This window comes from Bos taurus, chromosome 9 (genome assembly GCF_002263795.3).
Source record: "Bos taurus isolate L1 Dominette 01449 registration number 42190680 breed Hereford chromosome 9, ARS-UCD2.0, whole genome shotgun sequence".
Taxonomy (NCBI): Eukaryota; Metazoa; Chordata; class Mammalia; order Artiodactyla; family Bovidae; genus Bos; species Bos taurus.
Window position 1 is genome coordinate 102,670,880 of NC_037336.1, and position 24,312 is coordinate 102,695,191.

Sequence of the window (24,312 nt, forward strand, 5' to 3'; positions counted from 1 at the left end):
TGTTTAGTGTCGAGGACACAGGAACGGGTGTCGAGCCCGGGCTTTTAGGTAATTCTGCACTAAGCTCTGTTCTATTTTGTTTCCAGCTGTCCTAAACTGTGCAGAGGGCGGCTGGAAACACATGAGCGTCTCGGCTGTGTTTCACATTTGGGGGCGTCAAAGCAGACAGGGTGGCGGTGGTCGTGATGGAAGTTTGTTTTCGACCCACAGTTTTCCTTATATGTGGTCACTCATTAGATGACAAAGCGATGTCAAACTGGTCCGAAGGGGCGCAGAGCACGTTTTCTGTTTTGTTAGATGTTTGGGGCATTTACTTTGTGCTGTTGCTTCTCATAGGGCTTCCCCGGCGGCTCAGACGGTAAAGCGTCTGCCTACAGTGTGGGAGACCCAGGTTTGATCCCTGGGTGGGGAAGATCCCCTGGAGAAGGAAATGGCAACCCACTCCAGTGCTCTTGCCTGGAAAATCCCATGGATGGAAGAGCCTGGTAGGCTATAGTCCATGGGGTTGCAAAGAGTTGGACACGACTGAGCAACTTCACTATTGCTTTTCATGGGCTTCTCTGGTGGCTCAGACAGTAAGGAATCTGCCTGCAATGCAGGAGACGTGGGTTCGATCCCTAGGTCAGGAAGATCCCCTGGAGAAGGGCGTGGCAACCCACTCCAGTATTCTTGCCTGGAGAATCCCATGGACAGAGGAGCCTGACAGGCTGCAGTCCACAGGGTTGCAAAGAGTCAGACACGACTAATGCTTGTGTGTAGCTTTTAATAATTCATGCTTTTTTCTTTCTTTACTGTTGACACATATCTGTCTGGGTGATGGGCATATGGTTATGCATTTTCAGTAGGTTTTAAGTGTTGTATAAATTTAAAATCTAAAAGGCATGATTTTTTTTTAAAAGTTAGCTGAGGTCCGCTGTAGGAATCTGAAAATGAAGGAGGGTGAGGGATGCCCCAGTCTCCTATGATGTTGTTGCCTGGAGATTAGACACTGATGAGACTTTGTAGTCCTGACATTTCGCAGTCTTTCAGGTACACTGTGTGTGTGTGTGTGTGTGTGTGTGCACGCCCTGGACGCAGGTACATACATATGTGTGTGTGTATATAAACTTGGGATTGCACTCTGCATTTTCATTTTAAATAACTTTACTTAAAATGTTTTCTATATCCTTCATATGATTTTCAATGGATTAGCACTTTTCTGTTGTATGCTTTAGAGTAATTTGTTTATCCAAACCTCTGTTGTTGGAGATTTTATTTCCTTCACGTTTGTTTTGCTGTTAATGGAATATTGCTGTGAGCAGTACTGTGCATTCATGTTCGTATGCATTCCTGATGTTTTTCTTCCCTTGCACTTTGGACGTGGGATTGCTGGGCTTCAGGATTTTAAAGGCCTCTAATACACAGTGTAGAACTAGCCAGGCTTTCCGTGTTTATGCAACATTTGGCCTCTCTGGGGCTGGCTGCTGGAAGTGCCCAGCAGCCCCTGAAAGTTCAGAATCAGCAACTTCATTTTCCTTGGTTTTTGATCTGAGAATCTGTGTTCATTATAGACTTTTGTTTGCAATAATACCGATGACTCCAAACCTTTAACCGAAGTTGAACTAAATTAGACTCTGAGTCGCAATTAAGGTTGGTTCCCTTTAAAAGCTGAGGCTCGGCAGTTTCGTTTTCCTGTGGTTCTGTGCTTTCAAAGCCTCTTGTGGACGGGGAGCAGATGCGCCCAGACCCTGGAAGAACCTTCTTTCCTGTGGACGCTCCAGCTCCAAGATGAAATGGAATCGCTCGAATCGATGGCCAAACCTCAAGCACATGTGTTGCTGGGTCTGAGATCACCAGCCACAGCCACCCGCCCCTCCTCCCCTCAGCCTCCAAATCACTGCTCTTCACCTTTTCAGCCTGTGGAGCCTGGAAACGCATCCCTGGGCTCGTCACACGGTCCTTATTATCGGACATGTGCTTACATGCACTTCCAGTGATCGGTTTCTCTCCCCAGAATGTGTGGCCGGGTGATGTTTCCTAGCTTCTTTTCCCTACTGCTGCATGGACAAAGGCATCTGGAAGCTTTGGGCTTATAACCGAGCCCACTCTCTTTGTGACATCTCAAGACCCAAAAGGAAAAAGATGAAGGGACAAGGACTGACGAAGAGAGGCTTTGCATATTGTCTGTGAGCCTGGCTCCTTGCAGCTAGGTGGCAGCTGGCGGATGCATGAGTGTGTGTGCCTGTGTGTGTGCCTGTGTGTGTCTGTGTGTGTATGTGTGTGTATGTGAGTGTGTGTCTGTGTGTGTGCCTGTGCCTGTGTGTGTGTCTGTGTGCCTGTGTGTGTGTCTGTGTGCCTGTGTGTGTGCATGTGTGTGCCTGTGTCTGTGTGCCTGTATGTGTGTGCCTGTATGTCTGTGTTCCTGTGCCTGTGTGTGTGTGCCTGTGTGTGTGTGTGTGTCTGTGTGTGTATCTGTGTGTGCCTGTGTATGTGTGCCTGTGTGTGTATGTGTGTGTATGTGAGTGTGCGCCTGTGTGTGTGCCTGTGTATGTGTGTGTGTATGTGCCTGTGCATGTGTGTGTGTGCCTGTGTCTGTGTGCCTGTATGTGTGTGCCTGTATGTCTGTGTTCCTGTGCATGTGTGTGTGTGCCTGTGTGTGTGCCTGTGTGTGCGCCTGTGTGTGTGCCTGTGTATGTGTGTGTGTATGTGCCTGTGCATGTGTGTGTGTGCCTGTGTCTGTGTGCCTGTATGTCTGTGTTCCTGTGCATGTGTGTGTGTGCCTGTGTGTGTGCATGTGTGTGTGCCTGTGTGTGTGCCTGTGTGTATGTGTGTGTGCCTATATGTGTCTGTGTGTGTATGTGTGTGTGCCTGTGTGTGTGTGTGTGCCTGTGTGTGTATCTGTGTGTGTGTGTGTGTGTGTGTGTGTGAAGGAGGTGGGAGGGGAGGCAGGCACACACACCCACACACAGGCACACACACAGAGGCAGGAGTCCTTGCCTGTGATGTTCTAAAGACCTAGCCACAGCACACTCGCTCTTTTGGGATGTCTACCCTGATGACAGCCAGAACACATCCCAGGGCTCCCAGACAATGCCCCAGCGATGCGTGTTCTGAAGGCACAATCACGCCCACCTGACCCGGATCTTCTCCCGACCTCGGGCAATGTGTCACCAGCCAAGCTTCTCCCAGTTTCTCCCCCAAGATCACTGAGCACGTGGGGATTTGTGAAGCTTTGCTGAGTGGATCTCAGGCCTGCCAGGCCTCTGCTGGCCTGTAAAGCCCGTGAAGCAAAGTCTGCCCACCTGCTGATGGACGTTGGGGATCACATCCAGGAGTTCCCCCCTCCAGTCCCCAACCTGAGGTTTTGGGCCAGTGGGGACCCAAAGCACAGGGACATGAGGAGGGGAGAGTAGCATGTACACGCTAGTTCCAACCTTCTAGTTTATCCCCTCCAACCTTACATGCTTCCCTGATGGCTCAGCTGGTAAAGAATCTGCCTGCCATGCAGGAGACCCTGGTTCGATCCCTGGGTCGGGAAGATCCCCTGGAGAAGGGACAGGCTACCCACTTCAGTAGTCCTGCCTGGAGAACTCCATGGACTGTGTAGTCCATGGGGTCACCTAACCCTCTTACTTCTTCCTGTGGGCACCGTTTCCCTGCTGTCTCCGGTCCAGCCATTTCCAGTAACCCACTAAGAATTAGAACCGATGAGTGAAGGGTTGTGTCCCCAAAGTCATGAAACCAAGCGAACAGCAGAAACCAAGCGTCAGTGCCGCGATTTCCAGCCCCCTGGGGCGCAGCTCAGAGATCTTACGTCCTGTCGGCTCTGTTCATCTTCCGCGTGGTGGGAAGCCTTAGTGCCCCACCCTCTGTGCCAGGGAGCAAAAGAGAAGAAAAAGACAACTTAAGGAGAAGACCTGCATTGCACCTTTGCTCGGCTCCTTCTCCAAAGACGGAGCGAGCCGTGTGGCCGCAGTCCGCAGTTTGACTGGCATATTGTTAGGCCTGAAAGGGCTGTTTTCTTTCAAATCCATCTCCTGTGGCTCCTTCCCCTGAGCCGTGTTGGCTGTGCATGTCCAAACCCATCGTAATTCACCATGCATCGGTAACAGCGTTTGGAGGCCCGTCCGTGAAAACCTATCCAATTCCCTGCTGAGTTCACCCACATTCTCCTGCGGTTCTGCAGTGTTTTACAGAAAAAATAGTCCTGGTTCCAAGTCTCTGCCGTCCAAATCCACATCTTGTAGCTTTTCATCACAGAGTCAGGTCCAGGCTGAGACCTCAGCCTTGAGCGAGCTGCCTTTCCTGGAAGAGAAGCGTAAACAAGGGCATTCATGCCCCGCCCACGGGCGTGGCCGTGTTCAGGCCCTCGTCCAGGGCGTCCGCTGTGAGGTCCTGCTGCACTCTGGGCGTGTGGTAGCTAGGCCAGGGAGGTGCAGGGCTGGAGAGGGGGCGCCTGTCTTCTTTATTCTTTATGCACCGCGCAGGAAGGCCCAGCTGGCTCGAGGGCCGAGGAGGTCAGAGCACACTGCCGGCCGGAGCCCGGGACCCTTAGCCTGCGCCCCTCTGAGCCCTGAGGGCACCTTCCCCCTGCAGGAGCCCTTGTCCTCGGGCAGGGCTGTGAGCGGCTTCAGGGTGTCAGAGCTGTCTCCGAGCAGCGGTGCCGGCCCGGCCCCTCCTGGGCACACCTGCCTGCCTCTTCCTCGCCTGCTCACTGATTTCCGCCACACGTAGCAGACCCGTTGCCATTTCTCTCTGACTTGTCTTCTTCTGCTGGAGGAGCCTGAAGGTGGCCCCGTCCGCTGAGTCACCTTCTCCTCCAGGGCGGTCTCTGGCCAGGGAGGCCGGGTTTCTGCGGCCTGGCTGACCTGTGCTCCCCTCTGGGGCCCTTCACCTCCCTGCTCTGTCTCCTCCCCTTGCTTCTGACCTCTGTGGGGTCCCCTTGAGTGACCTCAGAGCAGACCTGAGTGATCCATCTTTAGCTTTATCATTTATTCAAACTGATCACCTCTTATCAGGCTGAGGGCGAAAGTTATCTTTAAAATATTCAGAGTGCAGAAACCTGTCTGCAAAGTGTGCTACTGGAGAGTGCCTTTTAGCTTTTATTGAGCTCCTCATGCACCTGGCTGTGTCATATATATAAAAGGATAAAGTATAAACGCAATTTAAAAGCTGCCACATGATCAAAGAGATTCATACACATGGTGCACAGTCTCCATACAGATGGGGCTCTCTTTTCCCTTTTGAGTGTTTTTTGAGGTAATTTCTCTGTATCTTTTATAAGTAAAGCAGGAACCTTTTACAGTCATTTTGATTGAGGGATTTTTAATGTGATGACATCAACAGTTAGTTTATCATTTCATGATTTCACTCCCTTATTATTGCCCAGCAACCCATCTGTACTAGCGTCCGAGGGCTGTCATGACAATTGCCGTAAACCACGTGGCTTAAGGAACAGCATTTACTGTCTCACACTCTGGAGGCTGTGAGTTCGAGGTCAAGGTGTCTGCAGGCTCGGCTTCTTCGGCGGCGTGAGGCAGGGCCTGGCCCGGGCCCCCAGCTCCGGTGGCTCACTAGCTCCTGGCTGGTCCTCAGCCTGTGCCCTGGTCTTATGCGGTGTCCCCCGTGTGCATGTCCATATCCAAGTTTCCCTTTTTATAAGGACACCCAGTAATTTGGATAAAGGCTCCCTTTCTTTCTGCATGACTCGATGAACTTAACTAATGACATTATTTCCAAATAGGGTTGCTCTTTAAGGGGATGGGAGATAGCACCTCATGTGAACTCTAAGGGACACAGTTCAACTTGTGACGTCAAGTGGTTGGATCTGAAGCCCACTCTCATTCTCATTGAGTACCACCTCATCTTAAATCGATTACTGCGCACAGCCCTTGTTTCTGAAAACAGTCGGAAAGAGGTGCCCGGGGTTCAGATTGAATGTATTTTTCAAGGGGAGGGAACACCATTCAACCCGCAATAATACCCTCAGCCTTCAAACCCCCAGCCTTGCTGAGGTGACAGTCTTAGCTTTCTGGATGTCCTCGTAGGGGGAAGCAACCAGGATGCAGATTCTCAGCTAAGTTATCCCAGTCCTTCCAGGAAGACTCTGTTACAGAGTTAAATATATGTGGGCGGGGGTGGGGGCGGGGGCAGGAACCAGGGATGTACCCTCGGAAGGTCCCATGAACGGAAGTCACTGCTGTGGACCAGCGGGGATGGGCCCCATGGGGAGCTGATGCCCACCCCTCAAGCCCACTCCACTGTGGTTTATGGGGGCAGTCTGGTGAACTTGATGGGGTTGGAGAAATCACTCGATGCAAGCCCCCGTTTTATAAACGCTGAAATCTGCACTGAATCGGGGAGAATGGTCTAGTGGGTGACCAGGCAGCGGCCTAGAAATGCTGTGCGACTGCAGGTCAGTAAACACAGAGGCCGGGTTGCACAGGGCGGTCCTGCTCTGCTGGAGGGGCAGCGCCTCTCGCTCCACATCCACGCACCTCGGTCTCACGTGTCGCGGCCACAGCCTCACTGCATCTGGGACTGGAACCATGTGGCAGGGAGCCTGCCGCCTCCGCTCGAGTGTATTCACGGACCACTTAGAGCAGGGAGCGTGCCTTCCCATATAAAGACTGACCCTGTGTCATTCTTGGCAGTTCACCCCTGACAACAGGAAATATTTCTAGATCATCTTGTATAATTTACAGTGGGTCAGCCCAATTCATCGCAAATATTTCTCCTATCATGTATCTGAGTAATGCAGGGGTTTTGATCTGAGTCCAGTTGAAGCTGGATGAATCTGAATTCCAGAGGCCTGAGACAGACAATGCTGAACAGAAAATTTTATTTTATTAAAATCATAAGTGAGTTTGTGTATGTGAAGTTATGGATGCTTAGATAAAGTGCAAAAGCTAGTTTCCAAAAGGTTTGAAGAGTGAGATGAGAATAAAGGGCAGTAACTAGGAAAAAATGTTTCTGAGACCAGGAGTGAAGAGGTTCTGGGAGGTGGAGGCGCCCCTGGAAGGCGGGGTGGAGGCCCCTGTGGTTGAGACTCTTGTGATGACACTGCCCACAGCACACGTCTTTCAAAACGAGGTCAGTTAATCCTAAAATGCTTATGGATGACTTCCATCAGGGTCAGGCAGAACTTCAGGTGAAAATCTGAAGATTAAAATTATTATTACTAATAACAATGAAATGCTTAATGAAAACTTAAACCAAAACACTAATCCCATACTTGTGTAAAAATATCTACACATATGACCTGCAGAAATGTTTTAATCTTGTCTGATGGACACAGATGCAGAAATGCTGTTTGAGTTTTCTTAATTGTGATTTTATTTTGTTAGGAAATTGAGACAAGTTTTCACCATTTTAGGGCCACTCACATACTCTCCCTCCGTTCTTTCTTTGATGAACCTCATTTCCTCACTTTAGAAGCCAGTTTTCTAATTTACTGAATCTCTTTTAATTAATGTCTTTAAATTTTAATTGATTCTAATAGTGAATTTGCTTCTGAAACTACCCGTGAATTTATTTAGACAAAATAACGTTACCTATTTTTTCCCTTGTGCATGAAAAGTTGTACTTGAAGAGAACATTTCTTGTGCAGGCAAAGATAAGGAACCTTCCCTGTCTAAACTGAAAAACTCGATTGTATTTAAAAGGAAAGCTCCAATTTGACATTTTCATGAGAATACTCTTGGCCTGGAATCAGTCTTCTTAAAGATGTAAACACACACACACACACGTGTGATGTTTAACTCACAGGACTTCCATTTTCCCCATTAGTCCACCTTTTATTTTAGAGAAATATCAGGAACGATCAGAGACGTCAAGGGAGACCCCACGTCCCCACCACGCAGTGGCCCTAACGGTCAGGTTCTCCAGTGACAGGCTGGTCAGAGCCGATGAGTCCAATCCTGACGGCCTGCCTCTTCTGATGCTCGGCTGTGACTCGCCGCCGCGGGGGATGGAGCCGCGAGGTGGAGATGCAGCCTGGGTGTCAGCTTACCGATTCCTGAGTATAACCACAGTGAGGCATGGTGTCAGCAAGCAGCAGCGCTGGCTCGCCTGCACAGCGCCTCTCCCGGTTTCCAGGTGACTGCGGCCGGCCGTGGGGTCGGTGAGCGGGTCAGGGGCCGGCTTCGCAGCGGCGCTCGGAGGCTCCGCCCCCGCCCCTGCCCCCGCCCTCCAGGAAACCGAGGCCCCGCGGCTTCTCCGCAGCGGGGAGGCCACCTGCTCCGTAAGGAGGGTTTCTTGAGCAGCCTGTCGAGGGCTTGTCAGGATCCAGTGAGATTACTTAGGAGAAAACTGTCTGTATTTGGGCATGAAATCTTTCTGAGTCCTTTCTAACTTGGTGTGAAGGGAGATTCAAGGAAGAATTCACAAATTTAAATGAGGACTGAACAGGTGGGATGTTCATATGTGCTCAGAAGTGACCTCTTTGAAAGACAACTGGCTTGAACTTTCATCTTTATTGGTACAGATGTGTTAAAAAATCCAGCTCCCATCAATTTATAATCTTACCTTGTGTAAGATGTCATATAGCCTTGCACAGTGATGAAGGGAAATATTTGATAAACTGCACAAAGAGCTGGATACGATTGTGTGTGCGTGTGCACACACACACGCACACACGCAAACTTTAAAGTCAGTGATAGTTTTTCAGACCCAAAGGAAACTCCTATTCAGAAAGTGACAGTGACATTCTGTATACAAAGGCCCAGGGTCCCCAGCATGGACCCCACTGTGGTAAGATGTGGCCCTATAATAGTACTGTAATGTAAAATGATGGTAGTTTGGTAAATTAATATAAAAATTCCAAGTATATTAAATCCTGGCTAGTTAAAATTAGCTTTAGATGAGCAAGTTGACAGTGTGGACATAATTTCTTTTTTTCAAAAAATGTATAAATCCTAGTTTGCTTTTCCTAGCTAAATGTCAGCTAAGAAAATCTATTTCAGCTGGCTCTTACATGCAACACATCTTCTGGCTTTAAACTGTCCTTGTGTTGTTGCTGTTTTCATTGGTTTTTGCCCTGTGGCGTTTTCTGACGCGAACTCCTGGAGGAATTTGACTTTGTGCAGTAGCCACTTTCTGGAATTTTGCATGTCAACAGCCATAGACGCAGTAACTTCAGAATATTAGGACAGAATCATCTCAAGCCTTTGGAACAATCCTAAATTAGAGTTTTGTCTCTGTTTCCATTATAAACCTCATTGTTTTCTCGGTTTGACATTATTCCAGACGTACTGGTCGAAATCTTGGCAGCTTTGCTCAATAGTTCTACCAGATGTTGAGAAGAGTAGTTTTTCCTCTTGAGCATTCTGAGTGAATGTATTCTTTAGGAAATGGTCAAGCTCAGGGTCTGGATGCAGACAGCTGGACACCGGGGAGCAGGCACTGGTCCTGTGTCCTAATTAGGAGATTTTAGGTATGCAAAATGCTAATTTACTTGGCAAATACCTAGACACAGTGGGTAGGTCTCTCCTTCCTCTACGTTTTCCCCTGAATTGAACACCTAGGCAGCGTCTCTCTGGACATTCCCTGAAGCGCTCTACCGGGTCAGAGGATGCATCTGAGTCCTTCGGGCTGAGTGAACATGCTGACCACGTCTCCTCCGCACATCTCCACTGTCAAGAAGACAGGAAAACCTCGCAAGTTTGTTGGGAATTAGCAGTGCCTCTGACTTATTGGGCTCCGAGTTGAGCTGCCTTTCTGGGGCAGGGCCCTCTAGGACATGGAGCAGACACATGCAGACAGGTGCACTTTCTTGATGCTGATGTCCTGTGATAACTCCCCCAGGACGGCGGGGCCCAAGCTGGGGCGGCCACCCCAGAACAGGGCCAGCCTCGAGGCGGGGAATGGGGAGACCAGGGCCTGGATCTCTGCCTTCTGTGAGCGTCTGAGCCTGCAGGCCTGGAGGAGAGGGGTCGGCTCAGTCAGAATGCGGGGGCTGGTGCCAGGATCCCAAAGCCCACTGCTGATGAGCTGTGCCTGCGAGTGGGTGGGCGGGGCCTGCGTGTGGGTGGGCAGGGCCTGCGTGGATGGGCGGGCTTGTATAGATGGGCGGGGCTTGTGTATTCTCCAAGCCAGGCTTCAGCAATACGTGAACCGTGAACTTCCTGATGTTCAAGCTGGTTTTAGAAAAGGCAGAGGAACCAGAGATCAAATTGCCAACATCTGATGGATCATCAAAAAAGCAAGAGAGTTCCAGAAAAACATCTATTTCTGCTTTATTGACTATGCCAAAGCCTTTGACTGTGTGGATCACAATAAACTGTGGAAAATTTTGAAAGAGATGGGAATACCAGACCACCTGATCTGCCTCTTGGGAAACCTACATGCAGGTCAGGAAGCAACAGTTAGAAGTGGACATGGAACAATAGACTGGTTCCAAATAGGGAAAGGTGTACGTCAAGGCTGTATATTGTCACCCTGTTTATTTAACTTCTATGCAGAGTACATAATGAGAAATGCTGGACTGGAAGAAACACAAGCTGGAATCAAGATTGCCGGGAGAAATATCAATAACCTCAGATATACAGATGACACCACCCTTATGGCAGAAAGTGAAGAGGAACTAAAAAGCCCCTTGATGAAAGTGAAAAAGTTGGTTTAAAGCTCAACATTCAGAAAACTAAGATCATGGCATCTGGTCCCATTGCTTCATGGGAAATAGATGGGGAAACAGTGGAAACAGTGTCAGATTTATTTTTTGGAGCTCCAGAATCACTGCAGATGGTGATTGCAGCCATGAAATTAAAAGACGTTTACTCCTTGGAAGGAAATTTATGACCAACCTAGACAGCATATTGAAAAGCAGAGACATTGCTTTGCCAACAAAGGTCCGTCTAGTCAAGGCTATGGTTTTTCCAGTGGTCATGTATGGATGTGAGAGCTGGACTGTGAAGAAAGCTGAGCACCGAAGAATTGATGCTTTTGAACTGTGGTGTTGGAGAAGACTCTTGAGAGTCCCTTGGACTACAAGGAGATCCAAAGAGTCCATCCTAAAGGTGATCATTCTTGGATGTTCATTGGAAGGACTGATGCTGAAGCTGAAACTCCAGTACTTTGGCCACCTCATGCGAAGAGTTGACTCACTGGAAAAGACCCTGATGCTGGGAGGGGTTGGGGGCAGGAGGAGGAGGGGACGACAGATGACGAGATGGCTGGATGGCATCACCAACTCGATGGACGTGAGTTTGGGTGAACTCCGGGAGCTGGTGATGGACAGGGAGGCCTGGCGTGCTGCGATTCATGGGGTGTCAAAGAGTCGGACACGACCTACCGACTGAAATGAACTGTACTGAACTGAACTGTGTGTGGGCGGGGCCTGTGTGTGGATGGGCGGGGCCTGCGTATGTGCTGCAGACCCGCTTAGGCAGGGACTTCTGTTCTTCCGAAACAACCCGAGTCAGGGCGCTGCCGCAAGGGTAAAGTGGTGCTGCCCCCACCCCTGTTACCTGGCCCCCTACATTCTGGGATCCCTCCCCTGATGGGAGGCCATGGGTGCAGCCTTGTCTGTGATGGCCTCAGGGGAGGCAGCCAGGACAGCTCACTTCTCATCCGTCCTTTGCTCTGTTCGGCACCCGCTGGCGGCCTCATCCTGCAGGGCTGTCAGCATGGCCAGGGTCCCTCCTAGCGCTCTGAGTTCTCCTCTGAAACCCCCCAGTTTGCCATCCTGTCTCCTTGTAATGTTTACTCCTCTGTAAAGTGTGTAATGCTCTGAGCACCTTGTGGAAAGCAGAGCAGGCATCTGCCACTGGGTAAGGCGTCTGCTCGGGACACCCATTTGGAAAAGGCCGCAAGGCCTCCTGGGACAGAACGTGGTCTCTGCCCCCTGCCTCCTGCTGCGTCCCCGCCCAGGCTAGCGGCAGACCCGCTTGCCGGACGATGGGGCCCCTCTCGCTCCCCCTCCCCTTCCATTCTCGCCTCTCCCCACCTTCACCCCTTCCCTGGTTTGGGTTTGTTGGGCAATGACTTGTGCCGCAAGTGTAGGGGAGCTCACCCCACTGCCCACGCCCCCCGCCGGCCGGCCTGTCCCCTCGCCCCGACGTTGACCCCCTGCTCTTTACGTCCATCTCAGCGCCTCTCCTCTCCCTCAGCAGGACCTCTCTTCCCCCCAAGTTTCTCTTCCTCCTGTCATTAAAGTGTTTCTCCTTCCTCTGTAATTACAGGTGTAAATTTCAGGATACCCTTTTCAAAAGATGATTCATTTCTCAGCGTTTCATATTTGTTTCATTAGTAATGTAGCCTGGAATGGATATTGACGTCTCTTTTTGCAACTGGTCATTTAGAAATTGGGGTTTAGGGAGCTGGTTCAGGAGATTAATCACCCTTCATCGTTGCTTCCAGAGCAGCGTCTAAGAGCCGCCGGTGATGACAGAACCGTGTCCTCTCGCTGCCCAGGGCCCGGCTCCAAGCCCGGGGGGCTGAGAGCTCCGTGCAGCCAAGCAGCTGCGTTTCCTGTTTCATTTCACTTGAACTCAGTGCAAGTAGCTGCATGTGGCTGGTGGTTTCATGAGCTATCTGACCCCCCCAGCAAGTCCTGGGGTGAAGCACCTTGTGTCTGGGTGATGAGGGCGCGGAGCTGTCTCCCCGCCTTGGCCCCTGGGAGGAGGTGAGGCGGCCCAGAGCGGGCGTCGGTGATGGACCGCAGGCGCGCCAGCGGCCGTTCCCGCCCGTCGCGGAGATAGTGCTCCCGCTCGAGGATGATAACGCTGAGCAGCGAGGTGCCAGTGCCAGGAGATGAAGAGGGTCCATTTCGGAGAATTCTCCTCCAAGGCTCCAGGCCTTGGCTATCTCCTAACGTAAACACGGACTCTTAAAAATGTGAAGAATCTGCTTAATGTGTAAACCGAGGTGATGGGGGCGTAGGCCTTTCCATTTGTGTGGATGCTGATGTGAGGTATCCCTGAGTCGTCTGCAGGCCTGGAGGAGGGGGAGACCTGGGAAAGAGACGAGATAGCATAAGAGGGGGGCTCCTGTGCCCCCAGCCCCTCTTCCGAGCATCTTTCCAAGGCTGCTTGTCAAGACCCGGCCCTGCACGTGGGGGAAGAGTGAAGCCTTTGGGTGGGTGCCCTGGGGCAGGAGGGTGCAGCCATGGCCCCCAGGCGGGTTTCCAGCCCTTAGGACTGCAGTGAAGAGCAGACCCCCGGGCCCCAAGTCCTGGTTTGGTTCTAGCTGCATCGTGGATGAGCTGGTGACCTCCCCTGGGAGCCTCAGTTTCTTCTTTGGTCACTGATGCACCTGAACTTGTGTCCTTCATCGGTGACCCCTGAACTCTGCCTGCCCAGCCTCCAGGCCCCGACAGCATCCTATCCAGGGGGCAGCCTCTGCCCTGGTCCCCAGGTCATGTGGACAAAGGCGCTTGGCTCCTTTCCACAGAGAAAGGGCTTCAGACTTCCTTCCGCGGGTGTCTTTCTCCCGTGGTGGTGGTTGTGTAGGTGTGCAGCGGTCAGCCTGGAAGCGGAGGGTTTCTTCCTGGCTCCTCTTTCCCCCGGAAGCCTCCCTGCCTGGTCCAGCGTGGAGCACACGTGTGCGGCAGTGGTGCTGGGGAGCTCAGGTCTGGACACGCGGGCTCTCAGGAGCCACTCCCTCCCTTTCACGCAGCAAATCCTTGTGAGGGAGCTGCTTTGCACTTGGATCTGTGTGGATCTGGCAGGACCCAGACCTGTGACCGCTGGCTTCTCCCCCAGCCTTCAGCGAAACACCCTTGCTTTCAACACGTCTCCCGGGCACCTGCTTTGCCCCAGGAAGGGCCAGACCGGCCTCACAGGAGGAGGGACGAGGTCGGGGTGTGGTGAGGGTGCAGACAATGTTTTGGGTGCTGGGAAGGTCTCGCCGGGCTGGGATGCCGACTTGAACCAGGGTTCTGTCTGGTCTCGCCGGGAGTCCCAGGCCCCTGAGCGTGTGTGATGTGCTCATTCTCACCTGAAGAAGTCGGGACTGCGTGAACGCACCTGAGACCTGGGGCGAGCCCGCTTCCCCGCCCGGGGACCGGTCTCCCCGCCGCTTCTTGGGCAAGGGAGCCTGTTCGTGGCGCCGCTCTCACCTGCTGCCTGCAGAGGGCTGCCCCTCTGCTCCCTGCTTCACCCCGCCCTCCCCGCCCTCCGTGCGGACCATCCTGCCATGTGGCACACGGCCTCCTGAGGTTTGGCTCGGGAGCAAGCTCTCTGGTGTCTCTGCTTTGGGATGCATTTCCCCTGCTGCGCAGGTCTCTTTAATAGCCTTACCATGTACTTTAGTGTAATTTGCTGTAAATGCTTTAAAATGAGCAGGAACCTTAAAAAAGCCTGGCTGAAGGCCTCTGGAAATGTCACTTCGTCAGCGAGTGTGCTGGTCTCCTGGGGGCCAGAGGGCGAATGGAGGTGCCCTCTGCCGTCTGCTTGGTGGCCCCAGAGCGGGCGAGGCTGTTGGGGCGTTTATGAGCTCCCCGTCATGACAGAGCACACGGCATGGCACCTCTGTGGCCACCTTCTCCATCTCCGCCTGGCCTCTGGCCTTGTGCCAGTCAGGCCATCCGTCAGCCCCTCTCACAGGGCTGGTGCACAGAGCGCGGTCCGGGCCCCTGGGCCTTTGTCCCCATGACCTGTCTGCATGCACGGATGTACCCAGATGGTCCCTGGGATGGACACCGGGGATTCCCCTGGGTTGACCGGTGGCCCAGTGGATGGTGAAGCGACGGACACAGAACCGACCCCAGTGTGCAGGGCGGAGGGTTGGAAAATGGAATCAGACTGGAGCGTAGTACTTATTCTGTAGGCTGATTTTCCCCTTTGCCTTTAGACACAGGCAGGGTGTGTGTGTGATGTTTCGTGTGCCTTAATCTGGAGGCATCTTGAACACATGGGAAGGAGGCATCCCACACCAGGGAGGTGAGGAGAGATGGGCGTGTCAGGCCGTCAAGCAGATGTGTCAGCTGCAACACACTCATGGCAAGCACGCCTGGGTTCAGACGTCTTCCTAATGCTCAAATGTCTACGAGCCCCGTGCCCCTGTGTCTGGTTGCTCAAACACCTTCTGAGCCTGCCTCGGGCCTGGTCACTCCTCGGTGAGTCCCGCTGGGTCGTGTTACTGCAGCTTCCCAGACAGTGAGCACTTACCGAGCACCAGCTGTAGACCCGACACGCTGCTGGGCTCGGGCCTCACGGATGGACACATCCATCTTTACCTGAGAGGGCCCAGGTGCTCGTGAGCAGTTGGTCGAGCGTCCACTGTAACGTTCTCCCACTTCCCAGATTCGTCCGGTTTCACAGAACTGCAGCCAGGGAAAAACACGTAGCTGTGAAACCTCCATTTGGTCTACGCCTTGATTCTTCTCGGGATGCTGTTGAGAACTGGCACTTCACTGTAACTGAACTCATGAAGAAAGTGCTGGCTGGGGCCCGGTGAGACCCCTGTACACATCTTCACGTCACCGCGTGTGGTGACACCCTGAGGACACAGGCCTGGCTTGTACAAATGGAGGCTTTAAGGCCGCTGATCGTCTCTGAGCCTCGAGAGTGGGGTTGAATGTCGAGTCAGGAGCCTTCAAGTGAGAATCAGAGATCATCCTTCCTCTCACGTAACACCATCTACCTGTATTTTATTTTGAGACTCTCAAACTCTTCTTAATAAAATACAGGTAGATGTTTGAGAGTAACACCAGGACTTCCCTGGTGGCTCAGATGGTAAAGCATCTGCCTGCAATGCAGGAGACCTGGGTTCAATCCCTGGGTCAGGAAGAACTCCTGGAGAAGGACATGGCAACCCACTCCAGTATTCTTGCCTGGAGAATCCCATGGACAGAGGAGCCTGGTGGGCTACAGTCCATGGGGTCGCAAAGAGTCAGGCACGACTGAGCAACTTCGCTTTCTTTCTTTCTTTCTGAGAGTAACAAAGTTCCTACTGACTCTCAAATAAACACAAATCTGGAACAATCAAAATCCAAGAGTTTCTTATCTCCAAGAAGTACTAATAAGAAGCAAAGATACCTGTTTTCATCATTGAAATAAATATTAATGTGGAGGCAGGGAGGGAAAGTAGATTAAAAAGACAGGCTTTGAGAAAAGAGAAGAGATCTGCAGAGCAGGGCGTGGAGTGGGACTTCCGCCTGTCCCTAGCTGTGGGGTCAGGAACCAACACTTACCATGTGGAGGGTGCCTGGAGCTCAGAGGACCAGAGAGGGGCTGGGCCCGGGGACCAGAAGCCCGCAAGGGCTCTATAAAAACTTGAACAGTCTGTGTCCACTCAGACAGAGCGAGACCGCAGCGCTGGGAGTAAAGCACACAGTGCCCCGGCCTGCCCCGCTCCTGTCCCTCCTCAGTGGGGCAGCGCCTGCCACGCCTGCTCATTCCACAGCACCTGGAGCTCCCGTTTCTCAGCCAGGCTCCGGGGCCGCAGCTCTGGTGTGCTCAGTCCCTGTGGGTCTGTGTTAGAGTGTGCTCGCGGTGCACGGCGCTCCTGTGTTTGTCTCTGGGCAGGGTTCCTGCAGCCCCTGCTCCAGCTCCTCTGCTGGGTCCCTCTCCGGGCACTAGCACCCCCTCCCCATGGACCCTGAGCGTGGAGCCCACCTGCCTTCGATGCCTGCATCTTCCTGCAAAACTTGCCCCCTCCTCTCGACACCTAAGTTCCCTCTCTTTCGACTTCATGCTCCTAATTTTCTTTTTGAAAATGACTGTAAATGGGAGGATCTCTTAGCGGTCATCCAGTAGACTTGAAGCTTTTATGATGGGAACATGGCCCAGAGCAAAGATGCCTGGGGTCGAGCGTCTGCCCGGGAGGGCTTCCTGCTGGTCACATCTCCGTGTCTTTTCCAAGGACATCCTCATCCACGTCCTTCATCTTCTTTTCACAATAATGATGATGGAATAAGCCTTAGTGTTACCACCATCTTCATTTCACAATGAAGAAGCCAGGATCATTTGGCTAAGAGGACAACTGTCCTGGGACACACAGCCAGCTACCTGTCTCCAAAGTCAATACCCTTCCTTTGCCCACTCTGCCCTGTAGTGCCGACCACCCCCACCCACACCGGCATTTATCAGCAGAGTGTCGTCCACTTTCTCTCTGTTTGTTGGGTTTACAACATAAATCTAGTCATAAAAATTGAAAAAAAAAAAAAAGAATTCATCACAATTGTTTGCCCTTGGTTTTTAAATCCCCGCAGCTGTCCCGTAAATACAATGAAAAGCCATCAAGAGACCCCAAATGATGCTGGTGCCATGACGCCTGTTCTCAATGCTGTGCGGTCTCCCTCACTGTTTCACTCAGCGTCTGTGACGTATTAAGACAGATCCCCTCTGCAAGACCCACAGTCTACTGTTTTCACCTATGTTGCCGGCTAGTTTTCCAAGTCAGAAAAGGGGGGATCTAGTAGAAGCCCATCCCACTGGCTCTGTGCTGGCCAGCGCGTCCTGGTGATCCATCGGCCCTGGCCGGCAGCTCCCGGCGGGGCCGTGCACACGTGGAGACACAGATGCCCTCCTCGCCCTGCAGTTTACTTCGTCCTTCTCAGGCACAGCGTGAGTCTCGGTGCTTTAGCCATTCGCACGGCTACCGCAAAGGTCAGCAGAGAAAGTGCTATCACTCCCACTGAGCAGATAAGCACGTGACCCCCCGCTGCCGTGCTGGTGGCTCTGATGGTGTGCTGAAGGTCCTGAGTAGCGTCTGGCCGTCGCAGAATCCACTTTTCATGGGTTCACGGCATCCATGCTAATTGCCAGTTAATGATCAAGGCCTGGAGGGCTGTCGTAGTGTGGGGGTCATTTTGTCAGACTGTCCGCTGGGTTATCTGTATGCAGCGAGGAGAATGCAGAGTTGGGAATGTCGTGGTCGCAGGAAAGGGAGCCCCAGTCCCTTCCGGCCCGTTGGTCTGCGGGCCAGTCTCAGCATGACCCCCGGCAGACCCCCTGACGTCACGGCTCTTGGTTTGCTCCCCTGGGTCTCTGTGCTCGGACTCCACACTGCTGTCTTCCTTTCCCATCTTCTCAGAGGCTCTCTTGGGTGAGAGTCTTCAGATCCCCACACAGGAGTCAGAAGCCCATCCCACGCTCTCAGACGCTCATGCTGTCCTCGCAAGGCCTGCCAGGCCTGTGTCCCGCACGACAGGACGGTGCCCACGGGCCGAGCTGGGTGGTGAGCCCCTGTGCTGTGTGTTGCCTCTGGACCTTACTCTCCGCGAGGACGGGCCCTCCTCCGAACCCTCGCAGAGTCCAGGAAAACGCGTGACAGAGGACAGTCCCCCAGCAGTCACTGGGCAAGTCCAGTTCAAGACGGACCTGACTGTCTCCTGCCCTAGAAATACGAGGCTTTATCCCTGAAGAGTGGGACACGGAGGCAAAGACTGCTAAAACACTGAAGTAGAGTGCTTTTTAAACATGCGTGGGTGGGTGCGTGTTAGTTCCAGCAAATGGATGAGAAATGAGTGAGTGAGTGAGTGAGAGAGAGAATGAGTGAGTGAGGGGTGGCTGTCTCTGGGCAGAGAACACCCCGCAGCAGCCGTGTTTCCCTGGAGCGTCTCAGCTGCAGGCTCGGCTGGAAAATGCTTGTCCGGCTTTGAGTCACGGGTTCGCTTCTCTATTCCACTAGAAAGTAGGGAGCACTTTCTTGAGATCTGACAGCTCAGGGTCTAAAGTGAAGCTGCCCTTTAAAGCAGGGTGTGTGTTTCTCGTCCTCCCCACCTCCTTCCTTGGTGGTTCAAGGTCACGTCCTCTCTCGAGCCCCCCAGATCCACCTGCACCCCGGACGCACCACGGGTTCCGACCTGTCTCCCCTCCCTGGTGTGTGGGCCTCGTCCTGGCATCAAGCAAGCACACGTCCTTGGAAGCGATGTTCGCTTTCCGGTGGCTCATTATTTAGAAAGTTCTTGCTTTGGGGAATCTTCCAGCTGCATGATTATGTAATTCAGAGATGTTTTTTCTTAATTTAACCCATGCCCTGTGTTATCTTGTAAAAACGCCATCTTCCATCAACATATCAACATTGCAGGGGAAAAATTTGTCCGTATTAAGAGTTTAATCCGTTTCTTAAACGGTTTCACTTTGTTCCCACTTTCCCTCTGGTTTAAACCCTACATTTATTAAGCAGAATGTGGACCATGGCTGTGACCCGTGCACACTGGACACGCTTTCGCTAGCGCTGCGGCCAGTCGATCTGCGGGCAGATGTGCACGTGCAGCCCCTTAGCCCGCACCCCGCCCCCCACGTGCCGACTGCACTGCATCCTGAACGGAAGAGAGACGGGCTCGGGCCCCGAGGGCGTTGCTGTCATGGCGCTGCTCAGGGGTAACAGAGTCCCTCTAAGCTGGACAAAGGGCCTTTTATCAGAACCAGTGTGAAGGCCCTCAGCCATGTTCGTTAGTGAACACTAAATTCTTTAGAAGAGGAATATTGGTATATTTTATTTTCCTCCCTGGGCTTTGTTTAGTAAAGAATCCAGCTCCTTGAAAAGCTCACTTTCCTCTGTGCACTGACTCCCCTGGAATTTAATTGCTGGTAAAAGTGGGGAGGGGGAGAAATGTGGAGAAAGTATGAGTTCTCTCATTTCTGAGAAAGAACGGGTCCATTGTTTGTTCCACACCATTAAATTACCAAGAATTACAGTCAAATCCCAAACGCCTGAATGCTCGACTTTTTCAAAACTGAGAAGAGAGAGGCTGTCGCCCTCCATTTAGAGAGAATGGTAATTATGGTGTCTTCCCTAAGTCATCTGCATTTCCTTGTCTTAGGGTTTCAGGAAATACAAATAGAGCACCTCTTATACGTAAAAATTAGCAGGATTTACGTTATTGCCTGTTTTCATCTGAAATTGAACGGCGCTCCTTCTGGGCGGGCTCCCATGTGGGCCGGGCCTGGGAGGGTCCTGGGATGTTTCAGTCAGCTCTGCTCCTCTGTGGCCCCTCTCCCTGTCTCTCTTGCTCTTGCACAAAACTGCTCTGGTCCCAGCCAGCTGTGAGTCATAGGAACAAGTCTGTGAAAACTAGATGCTTGTGAGGAGCAGAATGAGGCAGCTTTGAAAGACAAGCAGCATTTCATGCAGACAGGATCCCTCGTGTGGAGATCCTGTCTCCTGGGAGCTGCTGCCGCCAGGGCTGGAACGTTGGCTGACACGAATCAGTCTCAGGGAGAGCGAAAAGAAAAAGAGGTTGAAATTCTGCAGTGACAGAATTCAGTCAATGTGCTTCTGTGCTTTTTCTGGTTCAGTAGCTCAGCTGTGTCCGACTCTCTTTGACCCCATGGACTGCAGCACACCAGGTCCCCTTGTCCCTCACCATCTCTGAGTTTGCCCAAGTTCACGTCCATTGGCTTGGTGATGCCATCCAACCATCTCATCTTCTGTTGCCCCCTTCTCCTCCTGCCCTCAATCTTTCCCAGCATCAGGGTCTTTTCCAGTGAGTTGGCTCTTCACATTAGGTGGCCAAAGTATTGGAGTTTCAACTTCAGCATCAGTCCTTCCAATGAGTATTCAAGACTGATTTCCTTTAGGATGGACAGGTCGGATCTCCTTGCAGTCCAAGGGACTCTCAAGAGTCTTCTCCAACATCATAGTTTGAAAGCATCAATTCTTTAGCACTGAGCCTTCTATATGGTCCAACTCTCACATCCATACAGGACTACTAGAAAAACCATAGCTTTGACTAGATGGACCTTCATCACTAAAGTGATGTCTCTGCTTTTTAATATGCTGTCTAGGTTGGTCATAGCTTTCTTCCAAGGAGCAAGCATCTTTTAATTTCATGGCTGCAGTCACTGTCCACAATAATTTTGGAGCCCAAGAAAATAAAGTCTGTCATGGTTTCCATTGTATCCCCACCTATTTGCCATGAAGTGAGAGGACTGGATGCCATGATCTTCATTTTCTGAATCTTGAGTTTTAAGCCATCTTTTTCACTCTCCTCTTTTACTTTCATCAAGAGTTCCTCTTCACTTTCTGCCATAAGGGTTGGGGTGGTGTCATCTGCATATCTGATGTTATTGATACTTCTCCTGGCAATCTTGATTCCAGCTTGTGCTTCTTCCAGCCCAGCGTTTCTCATGATGTACTCTGCATATAAGTTAAGTAAGCAGGGTGACAATATACAGCCTTGATATACTCCTTTTGTGATTTAGGACCAGTCTGTTGTTCCATGTCTGGTTCTAACTGTTGCTTCTTGACCAGCATAAAGATTACTCAGGAGGCAGGTAAGGTAGTCTGCAATTCCCATCTCTTTAAGAATTTTCCACAGTTTGTTTTGATCCACACAGAAAGCTTCTGTACTTGCTGTATTTAAGAATAATTTTTTTTTTGCAAAATCTTGGAAAGGCAATGATCTCTTTTCCCTTGCCTGTTGGTTAAAATAAGCACAGATCATTTCAGCAAGTGAACTTACTCACAGGAAGAATTAGAGTGTGGAAAGTCTGCCCACTGCGTCCCAGAGCCCCGCTGGATGAAGACGTGATGCTCAGGTGCTGAGCACGGCCTGGTGTCTGGAGCCTTCATCCAGAAACCTAGGAAATGGCCCTTAGTCAGCTCCCAGAGGTTCAGGTAGAGAAGTGGTCACCCACAGGCTCCTGGCCACGATGCCCTCACTGCCCGTCTTCCCCAGGACCCCATCTGGACCCCAGGAGGGATGTGCTTCCCTGGGCAGCTGGCCCCCAGACCCAGGGCCCTTCCCTCCCCATGGCTTCACCTCAGCTTCGGCGTTATTGGTCTTCACATGTCGCCAAGCAGGACACTCGGAGATGAAAGGGGCGAGTTTGGGTGTCTATCTTCTCAAGGAATGAGGCGCCCGGAGTTTGAGACTTTTCTTTCTTTTTCTTCCTGACGAGAGAACAGGTCGATGAGGTCCCTGAGCTTCTGCTGAACTCCATTGCCTCTCTTCCTCCGGCTCCTACTTGAACAGGGGAGGGGGCGCTGTGAGCGGAGCCAAGTATTATGGGGGCAAACACGCTGGATAAACCGTTCAAATGGCCACGGTGCCCAGGGCTCTGCACACGCCGTGGAGTGTTGAGCAGTGGCCACACCTCAGCGCTGACCTTCTTTCCTTTGATGACTCAGTGCTGCTCCGTTAATCAGAGCAAAGGCCTGTGTGGAGCAGGCGATGCTCCAGGGGCCACGTCCTCTAACACGAAGCAGCGTTGGAGTCAGCCTGGTGTTGGTCGTTGTGTCTGGGGTGAGCAGGACTGGACAGGACTGGGGTTGGGAAGCTGAGGTGGCAGAGGACACCATCCACGGGTGGCGGCGGGTGTGGGGGCAGGTGTGGGGGCTGGTGGCCAGATCTGAGCCCCGCTGGGAGACCCCTGAGCTCTGAAGCTGTGTGTCCAGGTCATCAGAGGAGCCAAGGCAAGGATAGGGATCCAGGAGGGGCCCCCAGGGCAGGGGCTGTGTGCCTGTAGTGCCCCTGAAGCCCCTCAGACCCCATGGAAAGAACTCCCTCTGGAGCCAGGGCACTTACTCAGAAACTGACCTTCCACACGAAGGGGTACCTGGGGTGTGGATGAGATTGTGAGGTGCTGTCCAGCAGGGAGGGCCTGCCCCCCAATTCCAGAAAGACAGGGGGTCCGGACACACGTGACTTCCAAGCTTACGGCAAAATGTAGTGAATGGAGGGGTCACCCAGGCACTGAATTCACAGACTCAAAGCACAGCATTGCTATGCAGCCTCTTAGAGTAAACAGAGCGCGTGTGTCCCAGGGCAGACCTGGGCGGTGTCCCAGGCCAGTGGTGCAGCCTTCAGAGGTTCACACACCCGATGCTGAGCAGAGCGGGAACGACCAGCTATCCGGATGACTGAGACCCCGGAGGTCAGAGGCTTCCGGGCTTCCCACCGTGGTTCTGGGGCACTCCCTCAACGCGAAGTGGCCTAGGCAGCCTCCTGCATTCCCCAGAACACTCCTTAAGATGTCTGGATTCTTTTTTCTTTTCTCCTCCAAGTTTTTGAGAGTTGACCAAGACAAGGACAAAGACTGCAGCTTGGACTGCGGGGGCTCCGCCCAGAAGCCGCTGTGCGCCTCCGACGGGAGGACCTTCCTGTCCCGCTGCGAGTTCCAGCGCGCCAAGTGCAAAGACCCCCAGCTAGAAATTGCTTATCGAGGCAACTGCAAAGGTAAGTTTCCTTCCATCACTGTTCAAGAGCCAAGCCCTGAGACGTACGTTCACGTGCTTTATCTTCGTCTGGTCAAGTTTTCCTGTGTAAAAAGTCAAGAGTTTCTCCTCGTGAATCTTTGTCAGGGCGCGTAGCGGTAAGGGTCGTTTTTGAATCATCATATTCTTGTTGAATGTTCTTCTTTCTTAGAATGTTTTATGACGTCACACATTGCAACACAAATTCATCCATGTTTCACAGAATGTTTCCAGAGTCTCCTGAAATTATTCTTCCTTGCTCCCGTTTTTAAAGTGGTTCTTCCAAGCCCTTCTCATTTCACCTTCCATAGCGTGTGGGGCATGCATAATAGCGCCTGTGCTGATTTCAGGGATTTTTTTCCTCTTCTTTTTTGGCACGGATTTTACACTTGTAATTTTCAGTTTTCCTGATTTAAGAAGCGGATTTAGAGCTAACAAGCACACTTAGAGCAAAACATTGAAAGGTTTCCCATGTTAATGAAAGGTTTGACTCAGCAAAACACGTTTCAAACACAAATAGAGTCATTTTAAGAAAGAGATTTAACTTTTTTTTTTCTTATTATCTAGGACAAAAGACCACACAGGCTAAAACCCCCTTGAGACCACGTCCTGCGGTGTCTAGCTGTTAGCCCAACAACCGCTCAAATGAAGGGAAGCTGGTGCCTTGGGCCTGCACTTGGCCAGCCTCTGCTTTCCTCCCACAGTGCCACCCAGCCTAGCGGGCAGGTCCGAGGCACTTCTCCCTGTGACGGAGACGGAGCTGCCTGTTCCCTGGACCTGGGTGCTGCTCCTGTTGGCACCTCATGGGACCCTCTGCCCACGGGCGTCGGGCAGCCCAGCACCCACCTTCCTCCTGGCATTCGATTAGTGTGCCCTAAACACGTCACTCTGCGAGAAACTTGGATGTAACTTTATGCCTTGATGGCCATTACACACCTCAGGTATCTGTGCTGAGAAATGAGAAGTGACCCAAGAATAGTCTCAAGTATCAAGGGATCTTCCCTGCAGAGAAGTTTCTAGAAACAGTGGCCTGTGCTGGCTTAACTCATGAGGACAGGTGATGTGGTGTGAGGTTTGAGTTTTATGTTCCTCTTTGGTGCCCTGTTCTTTTAGACAGCCCCATCAGATATCCTCTTGGTGATACCTCCCATCAGACACTCAGTTGGAGGACTGTGAGGAAGCTGCCACATTAAACCTCTGTGTTGGCCATGGTCTCTGTGGGTGTCTGAGACGGATTAATTACACTGA

At 51.9% G+C, this 24,312-nt stretch overlaps 1 protein-coding gene across 3 annotated transcripts in view; it reads left to right on the top strand.

The window, feature by feature from the left end:
* Nucleotides 1-24,312, top strand: part of SMOC2 (SPARC related modular calcium binding 2) — a 157,827-nt gene that overhangs the window by 25,685 nt on the left and 107,830 nt on the right. For all 3 annotated transcript variants that reach the window (NM_001098134.1, XM_024996839.2, XM_024996838.2), the window contains 1 exon segment: nucleotides 22,876-23,047. In NM_001098134.1, the coding sequence (NP_001091603.1) occupies nucleotides 22,876-23,047 (172 nt within the window).